The sequence below is a fragment of the Eublepharis macularius genome, chromosome 13, assembly GCF_028583425.1.
Source record: "Eublepharis macularius isolate TG4126 chromosome 13, MPM_Emac_v1.0, whole genome shotgun sequence".
NCBI lineage: Eukaryota > Metazoa > Chordata > Lepidosauria > Squamata > Eublepharidae > Eublepharis > Eublepharis macularius.
Genome location: NC_072802.1, coordinates 42,768,626 through 42,790,757, shown reverse-complemented (window position 1 = coordinate 42,790,757; position 22,132 = coordinate 42,768,626). Strand labels below are relative to the sequence as shown.

The 22,132-nt window shown below is 46.0% G+C and overlaps 1 protein-coding gene across 1 annotated transcript in view; it reads left to right on the top strand.

Moving 5' to 3' along the window:
• Window positions 1–1,041: 1,041 nt before the first annotated feature.
• The window catches only part of DOCK11 (dedicator of cytokinesis 11), a 120,807-nt gene continuing 99,716 nt past the window's right edge, over window positions 1,042–22,132 (top strand). The window contains exons 1-2 of the mRNA XM_054996040.1: window positions 1,042–1,180; window positions 19,619–19,735. Coding sequence (XP_054852015.1) covers window positions 1,079–1,180; window positions 19,619–19,735 — 219 coding nt within the window. The 5' untranslated portion in view covers window positions 1,042–1,078. The remainder of the gene's footprint in view (window positions 1,181–19,618; window positions 19,736–22,132) is intronic.

The following is a 22,132-nucleotide window of genomic DNA, read 5'->3' as shown; positions in this document are numbered from 1 at the left end:
AGAGAAAAGTTTGTGCTGGACTGATTGACAAACTCTGGTGAGAACCTAGCCTCATGATTTCTGCTCTGAGGATTCTTAAATCTGACAAGCCAGGTGCTCTGGATAGTCTGCAGAAGTTGCTACAGAACTGCAAATAGCAGGTAGGATAGGGATAGTGTGACTAGCCTAATCAGCCACTGGTTCTGCAGATCTGCCAGAGCTCACAGTGGCCAGCCTCTCTGCTATTTTGCCATTCAAAACCAACTGCTTTTGCTGGGCCAGACCCCCTCCGAGCTGCATGTGCCTCAGCAGGAACCAGTGCCCACTTCAGCTAAAAAAAACTGTCTCAATACAGTTTTTGCTTCCTTGAGCATTGGCCTAAGATCAGGGAGACCCAAGTTCGGACTCCTACTCTGCTATGGAAGCTGGCCGGGTAACTGAGCTAGACTCATCCAAACAGCCTTAACCTACTTTACATGCTGGTGGTTGTATGAATAAAGTGAAGGAGAAGAGAAAGATGTTGCAAGCCCCTTGGGGTTCCCACTGCAGAGAAAAGAGGGATTAAAATATCTCAGCAAAAGTATGTATCAATACAATTCCCTTCTGCCTCGCCCGTCTCTTGCATGGGCGTTGAAGAGCGAGCGGGGACCTCCTCACAGTTTGCTTTGTTCAGGGCTGAGCGCGAAGAACTGCGCAGCGGCCAGCCGGGCGGGCGGGCGACGTTTCTGGGCACCCTCGAGCCCGGCGTCCCGGGCAACAGGCACTCGCTGCTTCTGGAAGGCTGAGGAGGGGGGACGGTGGGCCAAGCGCGGCTAGCGAAAGTCCCGGCAGGTGCCGTGCCGTTTGGCTCCGGCATCTCCCCTTGCTTTGCTGCCGCCTTGGAGCGCTTCGGGGGCTCCGCGGAGGCCGGCTGGTGCTTGCGCCCCGAGACCTCTCCGCCTGCCCGCGCCCCGCGCCTCCTTGGCGCGCCCCGCCTCGGCTGGCCCGGCCCTCCCCGCGCTCCTCCCCTCGCCGCCTGGCTTGGATTCCGCCCGCGGGAGTCAGAAGAGGCGCGGCGTCCCGGCATCAGCAGCCGCCGCCGCAGCCCCCGAAGGCAGCCATGGCCGAAGTGCGCAAGTTCACCAAGCGCCTGAGCAAGCCCGGCACGGCGGCCGAGCTCCGGCAGAGCGTCTCGGAGGCCGTGCGCGGCTCGGCGGCGCAGGTGAGGCAAGACAGGCGCCGGGGCGCAGAGGGCCCCCTTCCCGCACGTGGCCCTTGCGCGGACAATAGCTGCCGGGGCTGAGGAAGGCGTGTGCCGGGCGGGGGCAGAAGAGGCGCCCGGAGCTCTTGGCTGGGGATGGAGAGCAGGTGGACCGCGGGGGGAGGATTAGGTGCGGGGACGCAGTGAGGGGCGCGCCCTCTCCCGGGGGCAGAGGGGCGTGGCAGGCCCGGTGCGGCGGCGAGGGGCCCTGGGAAGGCCATAGCCGCCGCCCCCCCGGCCGCTCCCTGCCTCTCGAAGGGGAAGGAAGGCCCCACCCAGAGCCCCGGGAAGGAAGAAGCCGCTTCCTGCCTGGTGGGAGGCTCAGCCCATCTCGGAGGCCTGGCGGGAGCCCTTCAGGGGGCCGCTGCTTCCAGAAGGCTCACCGCCCCAGGTCGGTTTAATCGTCGTCCTGACCACCACCATCAATCACCCCATGCCCAGCCCGGCCCATCTTCCTCCTTTCCGGGGAGCAGGCCATTTGGCTCAAGGGGCGTTCCTTCTGAGGAGATGCGGGTAGCCTGCGCTGTGGCCTGGCAGGCTGCATCCGCATTCGGGCATTCTTTCCAAAGGTCTGGTGGCTGTGAGGACACTTGACTTTAATAAAGAGCATCTTAGTTATACTGCATCCTGGATCCAGAAAGTTATTTACACGAAAGTGAGAGTGGGCTGCTGAGATGCCCAGACCTGTGCCCAGGGGCGTAGTGAGTTACTGGTGGGGGTGTGGAATGTATTTTTCTTCTGTCCAAGAGGCAGTTCTGCTTTGAAGAAATAGCTATCTTTTTCATCATAAAAGTGAGAGTGGGCTGAGCCAGTGCCCTCAGCTGACCGGAACCACTCCTGGACCAAATGTAGTCTATATAATAGTAATAACGGCATGTATATACCACTCTTCTAAGCAGATTAGTGCACCATTCGAAGAGGTGAACAAAGTCAGTGTTGTTATCCCCACAATACAGGGGATAATACAGGGGCTGAGAGGAGTGGCTTACCCAGGGCACCTGCTGAGCTTATGGCTGTAGCGGGATTCTAACCAGCAAAGTGCCACTTTGCTTACCAACCAGTTAACCATTGTGCTGCAGCAGCTCTTCTTGGTATGGTGGTCTAGGCTCACAGTGGGGCTCTTCTGTAGACAAAACTGTCAGGCTGTCCCCAGAACAATTCAGGCCAGGTTGCTACATGTAACTGCTATAGTCTCCATCTTCCGAAATATCATGCCTGCCAATGTCACCATGAGGACTGGAAACTTACTTTTTTAAAGAGTGCAAGTGGAACTACTCAGGATGCTAAATTTTGCACCTAGTATATTCAGAAGTAGCCCAGCCCACTATAGTGAAGAAATGATTGTAGATCATAAAGTGCTGCCTAATGCTTTACCTATGAGAATTTTTTAAACTGCAGCATAAAGGAAACTGTGCGTAATGATGGGTCTGACAGATTGAGGAGGTCCTTTGTTATGTTAAGTCTGCCATGTGATGCTTGATTGATTTTGTATTTGTGCAGGGAGAACTGCCTCCCCTTCTGTGCTGTAGAATTTTTATTCTCTACGCAGGAACAATAGCTTTCAAAAGACGCCAAAACTTGCTTGCACTTTGGTAGATTGGGGATGAACTGTTTCTCAGGCACGTATGAAGCATTCTGTGGGCTTTCTGTGCATTTTCCTCACTAGAACAGGTTTGTGTGCTGCAAGAGGACAGAGTGGAAAAACAGAAATGGTAGGAGCAGGAGAAGGCAAATTATTTCCTATAAAGATGCCAAAAGTCAGGGTGTGGTGGCAGGTTTAGATTCTCCCAGTGCTTTCCTTATAATGTATAGCAGCATTTTCGTCTATTTGTACAGCTGTTAAATTGGCAAGGAGCAGGGGGTTAGCAGGTTGACCCTATATTTCTCTGAGGCCACTAATCTGATTTCAGAAAATCTGGCTCCTTGTGAATGCCTCTGAACTTGTGCAGAGGCACAAGTTCTGCTCACTCAAGGACAAGGGCCTGGCTCAGTTGTAGTCATTATCCAAGCTTGTGATAAACTGAAGACCATTAACTGCAATCCTAAAAACACTTTCCTTGGAGTAATCCCATTGAATGGATCTGCGTAGACCTACTTAGGATTGCTCTCTTAATGAACAGAGCATCTTGACTGCAACCTGGTGTGCATTTAGGCCGCAATGAAAGTACTGGTGTTTATGCTCAATTCATTCATTTATTTAAAATACTTGTATCCTGCCTTTCCCCAGTGCCCAAGGTGGCTTACAAAATGTAAACACACACAATTATAAAACGTAGTTAAGACACATGTATTAAAATACACTTAACTCTGTGCAGGACTGCAACATTGAATGGACCAGTGATTGCAAGTTGTGTTTTGGACCTGGATTCGAGTTCTGCCTCTTTTTCCTGCAGCCACTTGGACTCCTTTTCAGTTGGTTTGTTGCATACTTGAGAAAGGATTATGATGATGGCCAACCTGGCAGGGTTGTTAGGATTGCCACAAAGATTACAGATCATTTTGCAAATTAATCATGCATTGTAATTAATAGCTGTATTCGGCATGCTATTAAGGGAATTGTTCTAAACTCACACTGGAGAATATTTTTCATTTATAGCACAGCGTGCTGATTAAAAATGGTTGAAATCAAGAGACTAATATAACATAGAGCGGAATCGTAAACTGGAAAATACTGCTGGGATTTGTGCTAGATCAAAATCCTAATGGAAAACCTTCCATGGGAAATCTTCAGGTTGTACTCTGAGGAGTATTATTTGGCTTTTGTATATAGAGGATGAGTGATTTGGTTGTGGGGGGGGGCAATGGAAGGCGGGTTGCAGTGGTCTTAGAGCAGTTTGTATTCCAGGCAAAATCCTGTGTTTTTAATCTTCTCTGGGCTTGCACAGCCTCTCTGTGGTTCCTGAGAGTCTGTCTGCTTATTATCCATGAACAGGCTTGTTTGTAAAGGAAATGACCTCTAATAAGCAAAAGGGCTTCATAAATAAGGGCTTGTTGATGATATTTTGTGGATGAACTAGAAATGAGGGGAGGATGTAGAATACAGATTAGCACCTACACAGCCCTCAAAATTGGATAGTAAAATCTTTCTGGGACTGCATCACTTAAGATTGCGGGGTTACTTTTTAAAGTCCCCCCTCCCCCATGTAAAGAATACCTCCTGGGTGCTGGCCATTAGCACATTAGAGTCAGGGCTCAGCTAGAATCTCTTTCCATGGTGTGCTAGTTTTGTTACAGATGGAATGCCATTTTTACTCAGAAGAACATTTTAGAGATCTGTTTTCCCCATCCCCTTCTTGCAATCTGGAATGGTATAGTCCTGAAAGAAAGCTACTGGGTGATTTCCCCCCCCCCTAAGTAGCTGTCAGTTATGTTTGCTTTGAGGGGTGTTTGGCATCTTGCCCTCATCCTTGCTCAGAATGGGGCTGGGTACAGTTGGGATTTGTGTTGGAACATATGAATATGCTACCTTATACAAAGTCCGACCATCTGGTACATGCATGCAAAGTGTGTGTTCTATCACTGAGCAATGGCCACACCCAAAAGAAGTTGCTCGAGTGCCTTTTATTGAGGCAGACTGTTGGTCCATTTACCTCAGTGTTGTCAAACTGGCAGCAGCTCTTCAGGATCTCAGACAAAGAAGCATTTTCCCCCTACAATTTCTGAGATCTTCTTCATGCAAAGCACATGCTCTGCCACTGAGCAACAGCCCCCCCCCCACCCTCCACCCATGGAAAATAGAATCGTGTTGGCCTCCATTAAGTAAAAAGGTTGGGGGAACCGCTTCTTTTTTTTTGAAAAAATGGAATCCCTTACTTCAAGGAGTTGTTCCCATCTCTCCCCCATGCATTCTCTTGTTTTGTTCTGAAAAAGCAGGAGAATAGAACGGAGGGGAGCGTCCTCAAAGAAAAAGAAAGAAATAGCCCCAGGGCTCCATGTCTAACTCAGCAGCAGCCCAAACAGCTGTGTGGCTTCCTCTTCAACCGAATGTGCTGCCTAGAAATAGTGAGCAAACCACAGGGGCAGAAACGTCAGCAACAAAATTGGCCCTGATAAAGAAGCAAGAAGCTTCTGCAGTTCTTGTGGTTGGAAAGCACAAAGCCAGAATAACGCAAACCAAGCGGAGAATGAATTCCCTGCCTGGCGTTTGGCAGTCACAGTGCAGGCTCTTGTGTCTCTCTTTGGGGAAACGTCAGAGAAATGATCTCTCATTACAATAATGGTTTTCTTGGTTGTTAAGACGCAACTTCATTCTTTCCTGGCTTGCTTCCGCCTTGATGTTGCTCTGCAGCCCTGGTCAGCAGTTCATTTATAACAATATTTTGGGTCCAGCAGTCTGGCTCCTATGTGAGCTGATGGATTACTTCGTTAACTCCTTCCTCCCCATGTGAACAGAAGCACAGAAGCCCTCCTTTGGTTCTCCACTCAGTTGCTGACTTTTCTATGTGAGCTAAGGTATGGGCAGGGAAGGATGGGTGCGTAAGCAGAGAACTCTGCCAGAGGCTTACTTGCTCTACACAGTGGTGGGGAGGTTGATGGGCCTTTTGCTAGGTTCCAGTCTTGGGAGAAAGTGATAGAGCTGGGCAGTAACTGGAAGAGTCTTTGGAATGAAGGCTATGTTGCCTCTGGGATCCTAGCAGGTTATCACTACTCTGGAGGCTGGAGAGACGAGCATTGGAGGTGATCCAGTGAGTACAGGCACCCTTCTTGCAGCCCATGTTGCCTCTGGTCAAACTGGTTCTCAGAGCATGACAGAAACCTGCCAAAGCTGTTTAGTAGAAGTGGAAGTTGGACTGAGCACTTGTGATCTGAGGTGCCCTTTTCAGACTGTCTGCTCTGAGTGGAAGAGAGACAGCCCCTTTTGTCTCTCTTCCCCTGGCTCCTGCTGATCCTCCTAATGGCATCTGTTATTTTCTCATCCTTGTTCCTGACCTTTTGCCAGCTTCTCATTAAATGCTTTTCTTCTCTTTCGGTGGAGTTTTCCTTTGGTGCAGTATGCATCTGTGAGTGTTTCTGTTGAGATTCCAACTTGGAGAGGGACAAAGAGCATTCCTTCTTCCTGGGCAGCTGTTGAAGGATCCAAGGCCAGGAAGAGCTTTATATGTGATGTCTAGGGCTTGAATTCAACTTGGTAACTCATGGGCAGCCAATGGAGTGACTGCAGAATGGGTTTAATATGCATACGCTGTGTAGTTCCTGATAGTAACCAAGCTGCATCACTCTGTACTAGCTGGATTTTCCAAGCTGATTTCAAGAAGAGACCTATATAGAGTGCGTTACAGTAGTTTAGTCTCAGTGTTCCTGTGCTGTGGATCCACATGGCCAGATCAGCTGAGTCAAGGTAGGGGGCCATCTTCCAAGCTAAACTAAGTTGGAAGAAAGTGGGTTTTTGCAGCTGCATTAATTTGCTTCTTCAGCAGTAATGCTGGGTCCAGTATAACCCCAAGGCTCTTAACCAAGTCAGTAAGGGTCAGCCGAATTGGCTACATCGCTTTTCTATAGTGATGGTTTTTAAGTAGTAGATCATTTCAGGTGGGTAGCCTTGTTGGTCTGCAGTAGAACAGCAAGACTGGAATCCAGTAGCACCTTAAAGACCAATGAGATTTTCAGAATATAAGCTTATGAGAGTCAAAGCTCCCTTCCTCAGATGTCAGTAATGGACACTCCTCCTTTGAATGGCCAAGGCAAGGTGCCCTGAGTCAGTGACTGATTTTTGATAGTCATCAGTTACTCATATATGTGGTACTTACATGATTTCAGCAGCCAAGATGGACAGGGATCAGAGCACAAACGGTAGCCTTCACAGATCCCAGGATCCTGTCAACATCCATCATGGTAATTTGGTCAAAACGATCCATAAACAGACCTGGCCGTGTTTTAGATATTTCAGATGTTTCTTCAGTCATGTTACAACCAGCACCCAAGTCAGAATATATTCAAGAGATTTTTGTCAGCACAAAACATCACAACTAATTTCCTGTTCCTGAGACGACAAAGATTTATATTTAGGAATAAGTGGATGCCGAGATACCTTAAACAATTGGGATGGTCGTGAACTGACTGGTGCAATTATAGCAAAAAAGTAACACTTGTTTGCTGTTGTCACTGCTGCTCCATAGATCTTTCAGTGAGTTCTGTATCATGCTCATTGGATTCAGTGTAATTCCAGATGTCTCCCAAACCCCTTTGGTCAACTAGATCTGAGGTAAACTGTGAGGCTGGATTCCACCCCAAGAACGAGAGATGTCAAGGAAGGGCAACTCATCAGTAGCTTCTAGGAGCTTTGTGTTCCATATTCCCACTGAAGCCTCAGCAGAACACATATTTGAAATCCTAAAATTGTTCAAAGCACTTTGAAATCCAGTAGGATCCATGAGCCTCCATGGGTGGACCATTTTAACTGGGCCCCCATCTCTTGTGTAGGAGATACCTTTCCCTTGTTTTGAGTAGGCAGTTGTCAGACCATGTTTTAGGCCTCCAACCCTGAAACCAGACCTTCCCTCAGTGCAAAAACTTTAATAAAAATCCAAGGTCTGAACTCTTTTATGTTTTGGGGCTGTCACAATTTGAGAGAGGCCTAGGGCAGCCAGAGAAGCTTTAACATCCTGGGCTATCCTGAGTGAGGAACTCTTGGCATGAATGTTGAAGTCTCCCAGAACAATCTATCTAGGCGTCTTCAGTGTCGTGGGTTAGATTGCCCTTTTTAATTGCCAGTGAAGCACAGTTCCCATCAATCCTCTGTAAATAAATATCACAGAGCTGCTCCTAAGTCCTCACATCTTGGTTCTGCATCATGTTCTGCTCCACAGCAATTGAGAAAGAAAATGCAGTATGGATTTAATAAGTGTGAATATCGTGAGGTGTAAAAGCCAGGGACCAGAGCGCTGGGTTTTGGCCAGGAAGACTTTGACAGGCTTCAGATCCCCACTAGGCCATGACACTCACTGGAGCAGAGAGAGAAAGATTGGGCAGGATGTCTTTGCCAGCTTTAACATCTTGCTGAGAGTTTACTTTCTCTTCCTGTTGCACGTATAAAGCTTGGGTGTATGCAGAAACTAAAACCCTTTGCCTCAAGCTGAACAGCAAGAGCTAAAGAGCTCTTGGCTTGTGGCGCATAGCCTTGCGCCTTTGGATGACGCTATCATTGAATGCAGGACCACTCCAAGATGTAGCTTGCTTGCTCGCTCATTTATATCCTGCCTTTCCACCCAGTGAGGTCCCAAAGCAGCTTACATCATTCTCCTGTCCCCCATTTATCCTCACAACAACCTGTGAGTCTGAGAGGGTGTGACTGGCCTAAGCTCCCCAGCTTGCTTCCATGGCAGAGTGGGGATTCAAACCTCGATCTCCCAGATCCTAATATGACACTTTAACTACCGCACCACACTGCCTCTCTCATATTTACATATTTAAATAAATACAATAAATTGGTTATACTTTCTGACTCTCAGCTGTGGATCAGTGGCAGAGCTCCCAGGTCCAGGATCTCAGGTAGCAGGTCTTGGGGAAGACTTGCCTGACACCCAGGAGAGGTGCTGCTGGTCAGTAGTGAGCTAGAAAGATCAATGGCCTGGCTCAGTATAAGGCAGCTATATATGTTCATAACCAGCCACTGTGGATTGATGCGAAGATAAGGTATGTCACCCTGTGCTCATTAGAAGACAGGCAGGGTCCAGTCACTCTTGATACCTATTTCAGTGGCTTTCCCCCTGGCAGTAGGTGCTGGTGGAGGGTTGGTAAATGACCCTCCCCCATGCATCTGGAGAGGAATCCTTTGTCTGTAACTCCATAATTGCTTTCCTTCAATTCCTTCTCCACTTTCAGTTAAGTCTCTGGGTGCCATCTGGCGAAAGAGAGGAGAGGGAGGAACTAAACACCTGAAGAGAAGAGTTTGATGTTCTTTACGCAGCATAAGAGTGTAAGACTTTTGAATCCTATTTCAGGGTTTTAATTTGACAGCCTTTCATCTGGGGTGCTCAGGTGCAATGCAGATTGACCAAGCAACCTTTTTAAGGTCTCTTTCTATGAACATCCTGCAAGTGGCAAATGAGTTAATTGTATAAGATGCAAAAAAAAAAAAAGCTTCTCAAGGGATGAGTTGTATTGTCCTTGGGGAAAGCTCTTGTTTCTGCTTTCCTCTGTGGCAAAAGCATTGGAGACAGCCCCTGGGCTTCTGCTGCCTCCATGTTTACCAACTTAACTTAGTTTGTAACTGCTTATCTCCCCAGTGGTGGGGGGACCCAAAGCAACTTACATTGCTCTCTGCTCCTCCATTTTACCTTCAAAACAACTTAGGCTGAGAAAGAGTGACTGGTCCAAGGTCATCCAGCAAGCTTCCATGACAGTGTGGGGAATTTGAACCAGGGTCTCCCAGATCCTAGTCCGACAATCTAACCCCCACACAGTGCTGACTTTTACAAATACTTTGCCTACGTCTTTCAATTCTGTTTCCAGGTTGTTCCTTGGAATCACCTGAGGGTTCACAGTAGCACAATATTGCAGTATGTGGATTAGAAGTAAAGTCAGTGTGATGAAATCTGGTCTTCTAAGAGGCAATTAGCATCCCCTCTACTTTGCAAGGGAAAGTAGGAGTATGGAGGGCTGGTTGTCCACCCAAGCAGCTTCCCAGAACAGCACAGTGATGACCAGGAGTACTGAGTATTTGCATTGTCTGATTTTTGTCTGTCTCTCTACGCTTTGATCCATTGTGGTGTGGAGATGCAGAAAGCATCTACAAAATGCTCTGGTCATACCTGTCTTCCTGAAAATACTGAATTAGATGGTCTGATGCTGTGGCTCAGTGGTAGAACATATGTTTTGTATGCAAAAGGTCCCAAGTTCAATCCCTAGCAAGAGCTCCAGTGAAACACTCTTGGTTGGCTGGGGTAGTAAAAGTCTTTTCTCTACCTGAGGCACTGGATAGCCACTGCCAGTCAAGCAAGACAGTATTAGGTTGGGGAGGACCAGAGGTCTGACACCATAAGTATGTTTGTATGTTCAATCCTCTCTATGAGTCCCTGTATAGATGAGACACCAGAGTGCATGTTCGTCAAGTGTCAGGACTCAGGAGACACAGCGTTAGCCAGGAAGCATAGTTTTGCAAAACAGAGCCAGCGGAGATTGCTCCGTAGGGGACAGATTCTCTCACAGCCCTCCACCACCTCTGGCATCTCCTCTTCTGGAGCCTTTGCCCTACCAAGGCTTGGTTAATGCAAAGTTTTAAGCAGAGAGGGTGGCAGGGTAAAAGCTCCAGAAGGAGAGAGAGTCCAGCATGTCAGAGACAGTGAAGGGCTGTGAGAGAATCTGTCCTCTCCAGAGCGATCTCCGCTGGCACTTTCAAAACTATGCTTCCTGGCTAATGTTGCATCTCCTGACGTGAAGATCCTGTGTCAAAAATATTGTATAGAGAGACTCTGTGTGCCCACATTTGGAGGTGGGAGAAGAGCCTAAGCTGCTCTGGGGAATGTTATCAGCTCTTCAGAACTCAGTCTGACATCCGTGTATGAACAGAGCATTCCCAGTGTGGCATTGAGACCCGAGCAGATTTTTGTGGTATGTTTTGGGAAAGGGCCATTTTGGCACCCAGGCAGCCAGTCGAAACACTAAATTGGAAGGGGCCTTTGTCCATCATGGCTGCATCTGGAGGTTGCCTTGGATCCAGCCAGAGTGGAACAGGAAGAGGGTGCTTCGTGGAGCAATAAAATCCCTTAAGCCACTTCTTGAAAGGACAGTAAAGGTGCCAAAGGCATTATGAACTGGCAGGCATATACAGAGGACATATGGGAGGCTCTTCTGATGGCAGGAAGCAACTTCTTGGGTCTGGATTTTCATGAGACAAAAAGCTGCAAGCTGAGGAAATGGCTCCTTGGATTCTTCTCCTGGTTTGTAGCGAGCATCTGGAAGCTTTCCCACATGGGTTCTGTTAGATTGAAATAACAGTGCTATCTCAAGGCTGAAGACATTAGCCAAAAGACAATTAAGCAAGGCATTAGAGGGTGGGGATCCATATTCCCAACTTGATCTGAATTCAAGCACTGAGATTTGCTAGAGAGTTGTTTAGCCACAAGTAGATAAGCCAGCCCTCTGTTCCTTTCCTCTGGCACTGTCCCTGGGGGAGAGAGCTATGTGCCCTACTTCCCAATGGAGGCAGTGCTCTGTTGAGACGTTCTAGCTCTTGGGTGTCTCAAGCTGTTCTCAGAGGCACATGAAAATTGCTATAGAGAAAGTCCCACTGGATGTGTACAGGGTTCCTTCCACTCATCCATTCTTAAACAGTTGCCTCTCCAGATATAGTGTCCTTAAATATGAGTATACTGGAGTATAATACGTATTCTTATAAGAAAAGGATGCCAGAAATTATTATCTCCGTGTAGATTTATCAATTCTGGGTTGGAAAATTCCTGGAGAATTTGAGAGAACAGCTTGGGAAAGGTGGGATTTGGGGAGGGAAGGGCCTTCAGTGGGGTATAATACCATAGAGTCCACCTTCCAAAGCAGCCATTTTCTCCAGGGGGACTGATGTCTGAAGTCTGGAGAACAGTCGTAATTCTGGGAGCTCTCCAGGCACCACCTAGAAGTTGACAACCCTAGCCCACCCCAGTCTTGTGATTATACGTCTCTTGCTTTCATGAGCTTTTCATGGTACAAAATTGGTGCCTGTGTAGCTTTGCAAAATAATTTTGTAAAGCTTAGTATACCTAATAAATGCACTTCTCCCTCTGCCTGAATGTTCTCAAGTGCAGGCATGTTTATTTTCATCCACCTGTCCAGCAATGCATTTCTGTTGAGATTATAGAAAGGTAATCCCCCCAGTCCCCTCAGCAGCCTAGACCTAGGCTGTTCAGTTCTCTGTGACATCAGAGCAGTCAAATCAATGTCCAACAGAAGTCACGATACCTCTGCCTGCCTAAGTCTGTTATGACGTCAGAAGAGAGAGGTGGCATCAGGAGAGGTGGAGCAGGCAGAATTCAGAGAGTTTTTTTAAACCAAGAGGCATGAAAATACATTCGAAAAAGCCCTTTGCAGACTATAATGTAAGGAGCCAATGGTGGGTATATCCAGAGTAAAGGCCTCCAGATCAGGGAGGCATAGGATTCAGATTTTCCTTGAGCACCAACACATCCCTCCTCAGAAAGTATTGACTGCTCACCCCACACCACTTCTTGTTTAAGAACGACAGTATGGTTCTGAGACCCTGTCTCTTGTTTCCTGTTCACGCTCCATGAATTCCCTTAGTGTTCTGCAAGCTTTTGTTTTGTTTTTGCACTGGGAATCTATAGCTCAGGCTTTGTAAAGAATTCTTTGCAGATGGTTCTTTGCAGATGAGGTAGACCTTTTCCAGGGTGCCTCAGTGATGGAAGGGTTTCAGCTGTTCCAGCAAACCCATTTTCTGGCTTGCCTGCTGCTTTTATAAGGAGATCTGAGTTTTTTTGAAAGAGAGAGAGCGAGCGTCTGGAGTTTTGTCTGCGTGATGAGAGCCAGGAATAAATTGCTTTTCTGTTAGCAACTAAAAGCACTAAATTGAGAATCCAGCTCCATCTGGGAGCAGAGATCAGCGGTGTGCTCTCTTCCCAGACAAGGATGAGCCGCTAAAGTTGGGTTATTGGGCCTGCAAGCTTTTTATCTCTCTCTGTTGGAGGCTCTATGTCTGTAATGGCTGCATGGCGTTGAAATGTATATATTTATTTCTAAAAAGCACGTGCTGCTTTTTAGCTTGAGGGGTGTTCAAGGCAGCTCACAGCAGATAAAAGCAAAAAATAGTTAAATGGATGTAAAATCTCGTAATTGTTTTTTTTAAAAAAAAGCACTGAAACACCAAACAGAGCTGGCTCCGGATTTTGAGGGACTATGAACATGGTACCCTCCATACTACCACCACACTAAGCACAGCACTCCATTGTGCACATGCGCAAAAATCCCTTTCTGAATGAATCTTTCACACTCACTGAAGCTGGCAGGGCTAAAAGGGGCATGCAGGAGTCACGTGCCTCCCAGCAGTGAAACTTCACAGGCCTCTGTGGTGAACTCCCATTCCAAGTGACAGTGGATGGCCCCAAACTTTGGCATATTTGCCATCATGCCATTCCTTAGTATTGGCTCAGGCTCCGAGTAAGAAAAACAACTGTGACACAAACAATTCAAAACAAAACCCACCAAAGGACTTGGTAAAGGGGACAGACTTTGCTTAGAATCGAATAGATAATGGAGATGGTGCCAGCTGAACATCGTGTGGGGCAGAGTTCGATAAATGGGGTGCAATCACTGAGGAGGCCCTGTGTTCTGTACATACCTGTTTAACTTCCAAAGGTAGTAGACACGTCCGGAGAAGACCCTTCAGTGACTCTCCCAATTGATGGGCTGGTTCATGTGAGAAAAGATGGCCCTTTGAACAGATCTGGATGGTAGGGGGAGTCTGACCGTGTTGGGGGTTCACCTCTCTGCTGACAGACTTTTAATGATATATCTTGAACACCATGTGAGATTACTAGTACCCACTCCTCTGTACAGTTCTGTATTACATTTGATTAGATGTTTTTATCTAATAGCCAGAGGCGGGCAGGAGCTAATGGAGAGGACTGATGCTCATCCAGATGACTTCTCACAAGCCTTCCGATAATGCAAGGCGAAATTACCTTTGTGGATTAAGGAGGTGGAAAGGGAATCCTATTTTTACCCAAGCGCGTACAGTGATGCGCTTTTCTGCAATTTTGTCTTTGCTGTCATTAGTGTCTTAATGAGGAATCTAATGTGCTAGAAAGCTTTTGTAAGAAGTTAAAAGCACACTTTCCCCGCCTTGAATAGAAAGCCTTGAATAGAAAAACTGACTTAGAATATGGTGCAAGGTTATGAAACTTAATCAGGAAGAAGTAGAGGAACATTTCAGCATGAAATCACTTCCTCTTTGCTGTGTTAATGTGGAGGCCTACACTTCTGTGCCTGCCATATGGTATCCTCTGCTTCCTTTGTTCTCAATTTTTAGAGCATAATTTTTACGCTATGACAGACTCACTCTTCTCTGCTCAGATGATGCCACAGTGGAAGACATGTGGGGGAGTTCTCAGGTGCTGTCAGCAAAGGGTTTCCAACTGGCTCAGAGCCAAGCTCCAAGTGACTTTTTTCACGTGGAGAACACTTGATTGTTTTTGCAAGTTTTCCTGGGAACTGAAGTCCAAGTGTCCTTCCCCTTTCTGTTAGAATCACTGCCTGAAGAGCCAGAGAAAGCCGGGCAAGAGGGCTCTCAACGATCTTTGGGGGCGGGCAGCTGCTACTTTCCCCCTGGGCATCCTGCTCTTGTGCAGCAGGCTTGTGACTGGAGGAACGATTTGCAAAAGCTGCTGCTGCCGCTGGCTTTCTGTGGCTCTTCAGGCAGCGATTCTAACAGAGAGGGGAAGGACACTCAGACTTCAGTTCCCAGGAAAACTTGCGAAAACAATCAAGTGTTCTCCACGTGAAAAAAGTCACTTGGAGCTTGGCTCTAAGAGAAATACATTCTGTCCCAATAATAGAGGCTTCATGTGCAGAAATGGGTGTTTAAGTTTTTCATTGTATGGTGGTAAATAATATAAAATATATAATATAAATAATTTTAAGGTACAGATTATTTTTCTCCAGGCCAGTTGGTACCCCTAGATCAGCGGAACATGTCACTGTGCAGTAAAAGCAGATGTTCTCCATGCCAACTCCATTCTCTTCTTTCCTTCTTCCTGCACCAAATTCTGCCCAAAGCGGTCTTGAATTCTGTCAAGGAATCCTCATAATCCACATCTATTTGTATCCTGGGAATTGTCATTTTGCGCTGAGCATTCTCCAATTCTCCGGTGGAAGTCTGTAGTATCCTCATAAGTATTTCAGCTCCAAGGAGGCCATGAGGGATGTTGTCACAGTAAATTGGTTTAAGTTTGTAGCGTAGGCATTTCCTTGGAGAATTTTAAAAATTTCCACAGCTCTTTGAAGTGCAGAATGGGTGGCAAGAAATCTCTCCTGTTTCTTACATGTTATGAAAGGCTTGGGTTGTTTTACTCACTTTGAGGAAGATCTTGCCACCCAGTTGCTTCTCTACTAAAATCCTGGCTCCCTCTTTGCCTGAGAAGTATCCTGCAGCTCCTTTCACTTCTCTTAAACTTGGCTCTTTGGTCATGCTTGTTCCCTGGCTTTCTTGCTGCCTTTGCAAGCAGTCCTTTGCTTGCAAGTAGGCCATTACAAAGAGGTCAGAGGAATAATTTGGGACCCCTATAGCAGGAGTGCTTATCTCCTTAAAGAGATAAGCCATGGTATAAATAGTTTAACTAGATAAAAAAAATCTGGGTATCTGCTGCCTCTGTGTTAGGGTGGCCTCCCCCTCCCATAGTTCCCTTCTCTGCTTCAATTTCTTGTGTGGGCTGCCTTGGCAAAGGTGCCCCACACCCCAAGCTGCCTAACACGTGTACAAATTGTAATTATGAAAGGGTAGGGTATAAGTTTGTATATTACAAGGAGCCCTGGGAGGCTGAATTGCGCGTTTGTCCAATCTGCAGATTCACGTAGTGCACTCTTTGTGAAAGCCCTATGAGTAATGGTCACAGTGCAACAGTTTCCATAACTGCAGTGCATAACTTGTCCGTTTGCTTCTGCTTTCTCCTCTTGTATATGAGTGAAAGTAAAAAGGACTCCAGTTAGATAGGAGGTTAAGGTTGCATTCCTAGCCGTCATGACCCACCGCCAACTGCTGAAAAACCAAGACCGCTGGTCTTTCGAGAGGAGCCACAGCTCCACAGTAGAATGCTGGTTCTGAGTGCAGAAAGTCTCATATCCAAGGCCAGATAACCAGTATTTGGAAAAACCTTCCTCTACTTGAGATCCCGGATAGCTGTTGCCAGCCGGGGTAGATAATGCTGATCTAGAGGGACCAGTGATCTGCCGGGTATAGGGTTGCCAGCTCCAAGTTGGGAAATTCCTGGAGATCTAGGGGGTGAAACCTAGAGAAACCTGGAGAAAGAGGGGTTTGGGGAGGGAAAGGACCTTGGCATGGCATAATTCCATAGAGTCCATCTCCCAAAGTAGCCATTTTCTCCAGGTGAACTAATCTCTGTGGCCTGGAGACCAGTTGTAATTCCGGGGGATCTCCAGCTACTACCTGGAGGCTGGTAACCCTACTTGGGTACAAGGCAGTTTCATACGGTGGGCCAGATTCTGGGTTCTCTTTCTTAACTCTGCTCAGGAGTGGCAGAATGTGGGGAACCTTGGACAGACTACTATAGATAGATACTTGTTTTAATCTTCCTAAGCCACCATGAGAACTGGTCTATAGATTAAAAGGCAGCCATATGTTTTTAAATGAATAAAGTCAATTATAATAAAGTCAATTATAATTCCATTCTGACTTCCTCGGTTTGCTATTTTTTTCACTTTCCCTTTTTGGTTTATCTTTCTCTGCTTTAATCCAAATATAAACCTGTTTGTTTATGGGGAATTGGGAGTTCAATATCCAAGAATGTTTATACTGTGCACAAGTGTCAGTTTCCTCCTCAGCAAAGAAATCTAGAAAACGGGGTCAAGGGTGTTGCAATTGCCCAGAAGCACGTCAAATCACTAATACAGCAGAGCTGTACTTTTGCTAGCAAATCCTCTCTTCTGCAGATTAATTTTCTCCAAGAATTCCAAGCATGTGCATTTTGTACAAGAGTGGAGAGACCCAGGCATGTTGCTAAGTTTAAAACTTGTCTTTCAGTCTTGCAGTTGTGTCAAAAGATTTTTTCGCTCTTTGTATATGGGAGCAACCAAGATTGATTTTACAGGAAGTGCTTCCAGGTATCTGTGTGCAAGATTGTGTCTTTTGCCCTGAGTATCAGGGTTTGTGAGCCATGGATGGGAACTGGTATGAAGGCTGCTTTCACATGGCAGTGATTCTCTTGTTGTCACCATGAATGCAAAGGCACATACAACAGGAACAGAGCATTCACACAGCAGTTTTCCAGGCACTTTCCTTGCCTCAGATCTCCACACACACCCCAATCACTTCTGCTCTGCACTACTGGAGGGGTTTTTCAGGCTTGTCTTGAAAATTGGCAGTTAGAAGGTTTTTATAGTGTAATAATGTAATGATCTATTGCTATATCCTACTAGCTCCTCTGTATTCAGAGCCATCATAAAAAAGTAAGTCTCTAGCCCTTTTTCTTTGCAGAGTTATAATAGGAAAGGTGTATCTCTGTAACACCCCCCCCCAATTAAGGCTAGTGACTTGCTTTACAAAAATGAAAGCTGGGATTCAGAGGAGCTAGCAGATTGTAGTAATAGAATAGATAATGCTGTAGTGACCTTGCAGCTGCAGAGTTTTAAAAAAAACTCCTTAGAAGCCCTTCAGTGGTTGTTGGGAAAATGTGGGAGGCTAAAGCAAGGAATAAGACTGATCCGTGTGGATTATTAAAAATTCTTTCCATTCACAAGGTTTGCAAAGTTGCTGTGATCTTTCAACAAAAACCATATCAAACCAGTTTGGGAAAGATAGCAAAGCAAGGTGAATCCTGGAAAGTGAACAATTAGGCGACAATGTTGTATGGATGCTCCAGAAAAACCTGTTCCAGTTTGCATGCCAAAATGGAGCATAATCTCAGTGTGCAAGCAACCAAAGTCAGGTTTAAACGCAGGTTGTTTTGTATGTATGTTGAAAATCCATGTTGCAACTCTTATGTGCTCATCTGCAATATGCACGTGAGTTGCCTTTACATTATGCATTCTTAGAAACTTTTCAGGCATAAATGCAGACATCCTTTCTTAAAAGACGTTACCCACTGCTGCCACTCTTCCATAGTCCATCCTCTCAGTGCACATGGGAGGAATCATAAAGTGCTCAATCATGTAATTGTGATTGAACGTACTACAGCGTTAACAATCATATTTTGCAAGGTGCTGAAGTTCCTTCTCAGGCAAGGCAGCATGGAAAAGATTTTCTCAAGTTAGGAAGATTTTGCTTTGACTCTCCTGTTGAGCATCCTTCTATCAATTCAGACCTTTGATTTATTGGGTCAGCACTGTCTACTTTGGCTGGCAATGCTCTCCAGAGGAGGTCTTTCTCAAAGCATGTAACCCCAAGAGCTTTTAAGTGGAGGCTACAAGGACTGAACCAGGATCCTTTTGCAGACAAAGTGTGTCCTGACAGTATCATAGAGCCATGGCTTTTCCATACAGACCGCTATGTTGGGTTCCCAACATTGCCTCAGCAAATCACAGGAGATTTTGGAACCGGTGCCTGGGAAGGGCAGAGTTTGGGGAGGATGTGATGTTGCTACTGGACAACGCTCTAGGCTGCCTCTCCTAGTATGATCTTTACCATAGAGCCTAAAGGAACGTTACTAGATGAAGGCCATTTTTTTACAATCTCAGTTGCTTGGAGGGCAGGAAATTCGGGCTGGGGGCTGGTAAATCTTTGCTGTAGGTTGTTAAGTTGGAGGGCACTATAACAGACAGCATCTCTCTGCAGTCTGTTAGAAGGGTATTTCCTAACCACACCCTTGATTGAAGTTGCTGAGAGGGGGGTTGAACCTGGGATCTTCTGCAGGCAGTGCAAGGAACCACAGTCCTCCCCCCATTTAACTTTGAATTCATCAAGAACCAGTAGAAGCTGAGGTTGGTGTTTTGTATTTTAAATCAGAGTAACTTCTTATGCAAGCCCAGAGCTTCAGAGAGACACGAGCATGACTTCTCTGTTCTTGTCCTGTTAGTATTCTGGCTTCATAGTTACAGAGCAACAGCTATGTGATTAAAGAGTTTTGCCCATCACAAGGCAGCAGCTGAAGTTAGCACACAAGTCACATGCTGTTGCTTGTAAACCAAACTTCTGACCTTCCTCATGTGGCTTCTGTCAGATTTCTTTTCCTGCTTTTTAATTGGGCTCGGTCAAGAAAAACTTCCCCACCACACAAACCAAACCAGATTTCTTACAAACTGCAAATAAAGATTGCTGCCGCATGGCCTATAGATGGTGCCAGTTCCTTTAAATGCCCTGGACCAGTAAGAAAATGGCATAAAGTTTTATATAGTCATAGCTTATTGAATAATATTTCACATTCTTCAGCTTACCATAATCCTTACAACAGCCATATAAGGTAGACCAATAATATTATCTCCATATTGCAGATGTTAGGAGGGGCTGCAGAAATGTGGCTTGCCTAACACCAGCTAGTGAGCTCATAGAAGAGAACAAAAATTGAAGTGGGAGCTTTTCAATTCATGGCTCAGTCTCTTGGCCACTATAGCTGCATGGAACGTCATAGGCTATGTGATGTGGGAGGAAGTTGTAGGACTTGTTTCCAGTAATACCCGAGGTAGTATCCAAGTTTCCAATAATACCAGAGGAAGATGTCCATGACTGGTTTGCAAAACTTGCAGTGGGAGCACTGTTGACCTGTTTTTTCTTATATCCCATAGGAAAAAACGAAAGTGGTTGAACCCCTGGACTATGAAAATGTCATCACCCAGAGAAAAGCCCAGATTTACAGCGATCCATTCCGAGATCTGCTTATGTTCCCTATGGAGGACGTGTCTGTGAGTTGCTTATTTGAACATTGGTCTTGGCTATGTGGTAGATTCCATTTGAAATCTGTTGTAGCAAAACCAAAAAAGTCTCGGAGCTCATTACAGACAAAGAGGTTGAGTGTGGTAGGGTTTTGTTGTACTGAAGGCTTCTGTTGTGATAAATCCACTCATCACAAAACTCCTTTTTGTTCTCCGGGGCAAAAATCCAGCCCCTGGGTATTGCATGATATTCATTGCAGTTGGACGGGGCCCCTCAGCCTTATAGGTTGTCATAAGAGCTCAGGATGGCAGAAGTGATGCACCCAGTCAGGTGTGGCCTAGGCTGCAGACAGAACACAAAAAAAATTTCCAGATAGATGAAGGCAGTTTTGAGTAAGAGAAGGATCACTGCTTGTGGTTTTATTGCCATCCTCTGTGCTAAACCGATTTGCAGGGTTTGGTGTTGTATTAACCCAAGGCAGCAGTGGGACAAAACTGTGCAATTAGGAGTGAGCTGACTTCAGCCCTGCATGTTTGTTTTTTTAAAAAAATGGAATTCCCAAAGTCCCCTGATGCATCTTAAATTTGCCAGGGCAGAATGCATCCTCAAGATCTGTTTACAATTAAGATGTAATTAATGTGTCTGCCCAGTCACCCTGAGAACGCATTCTTGTTTAAGGCCATAAACACCATGGCCTGACCTAGTCAGGCATTCTTTGCAAGAATCCAAGCAACGACCAAGTAATAAATAGTCTCTGAGAAAACTAGCCAGTGATCCACCAGTGGACCATGGTTTCCCTTCGGTCCACTCCTAGAGAACCAAGGAATATGGACCTCTCTCAAGCCACTCTTTAAAAGAAAGGTTTATGCCACCTTAGTGATCATGGACCTAACTAAGGACTTCTCCATGTCAGGAGAAGATGCTGAAGGCTCAGCAGAGAAAGCAGCTAGTCACCGACCATCACCATCGAAGGAGGCAGCTGAGACACCCCCAGGAGTCTCCTTTGATGTGCAGGAGAAGCCACAAGACCCAGACTGGTATATTGGTTAAGAGTAGCGGGACTTAATCTGGAGAACTGGGTTTGATTCCCCACTCTTCCACTTGAAGCCAGCTGGGGGACCTTGGGTCAGTCACAGCTCTTCAGAGCCCCACCCACCTCACAGGGTAATTGTTGTGAGGGTAATAATAACAGACTTGTAAACTGCTCTGAGTGTTAAGTTGTCCAGAAGGGTGGTATATAAATCGAACTTTGTTGTTATGATAAGACTCTGAGGCAGCCTCTTCACCCTAGGATACAGCTCTGCCTTCTCATTTGAACTTGGATCCTGGCCCCTCTACCCTAGAGCCTGCTGCTGAACCAGAGGTCTCTCATTAACCAAGCCCTTAAGCCTCTCAAAGCCCTGAACCACTTCAGCGGTGTTACTGTACTTACTGCCATAACTGGGTGTGGCACCTTTATTGGCGGCCTTCTGGAGGGGAGGGGCCTATGCCTCCACCTCCTTGAAAGAGTATTTAATGCCTCATTTCACTTTCAGCTTTTGCTGGAACAAAATCCATAATACAGGATTGTTGTCTCCAGTGCCTTGACTCTTATGCCTCAGTCTTGAATAGGACAAGCCCTTTTATCTTCTGCCACATCCTTAATCAATGCCCCATTTACCTGAAAGGTGTGGTAGTGAAGACTGCCGTCAAGTCAGATGTGACTTACGGCAACCCTTGGTAGGTTTTTCATGGCAAGCTCACCTGGGCTATCCAGGTCAGAGGTACCTGAAAGGTACACTAGTTTTTTTCCCACATGTTCCTCAAGAAAAAGAGGAGGGTATCCTAAATTTGCATACAAGTTATAATTATGTACAAGTTCCAGTTATGTACAGTAATGTTATGTATAATCTTGTTCTTGGTAGACCATCTTACATTCAAGATCATACTCCATTTTGATTAAGTACAGGGCAGGTTAGTTAGTCCATCTTGGACCAAATGGGTGATGCAGTTAGAATGAGACGGTTGGAGCCCTGAGCCTGCTCTTCTACCGACTGAACATTTTCTCAGTCTGCTAAACTTATTTGTCGGTTCTTGACGTATATTGTTGTGGTTTATGATGCAGGGGAGACAAAGTGGGCCCCTTCCTTGCAGATATGTAGGGAAAGGTACTCATTGCCTCTGTTTTGTAGATCTTATCTTTGAGTTCTTTTTAAGAGTTGTAGTATTGAGTGGTATTATTCTGTGTATGTGTATTTGTGTATGCTTGTAGACTTTTCTTACCAGTTGATTTTATTTTTGTTCTGTTTATTTAAGCATTTTTAGGCCTCTTTTCTCTGTGGATGGACCCAAAGCACCTTATGAAAAGGGGAAAGTTTCAAGTTACAAAAACTAATATATAAAAAAAACACCAGGGCTGATCCTCATCCACCACAGACAAGTCCCAG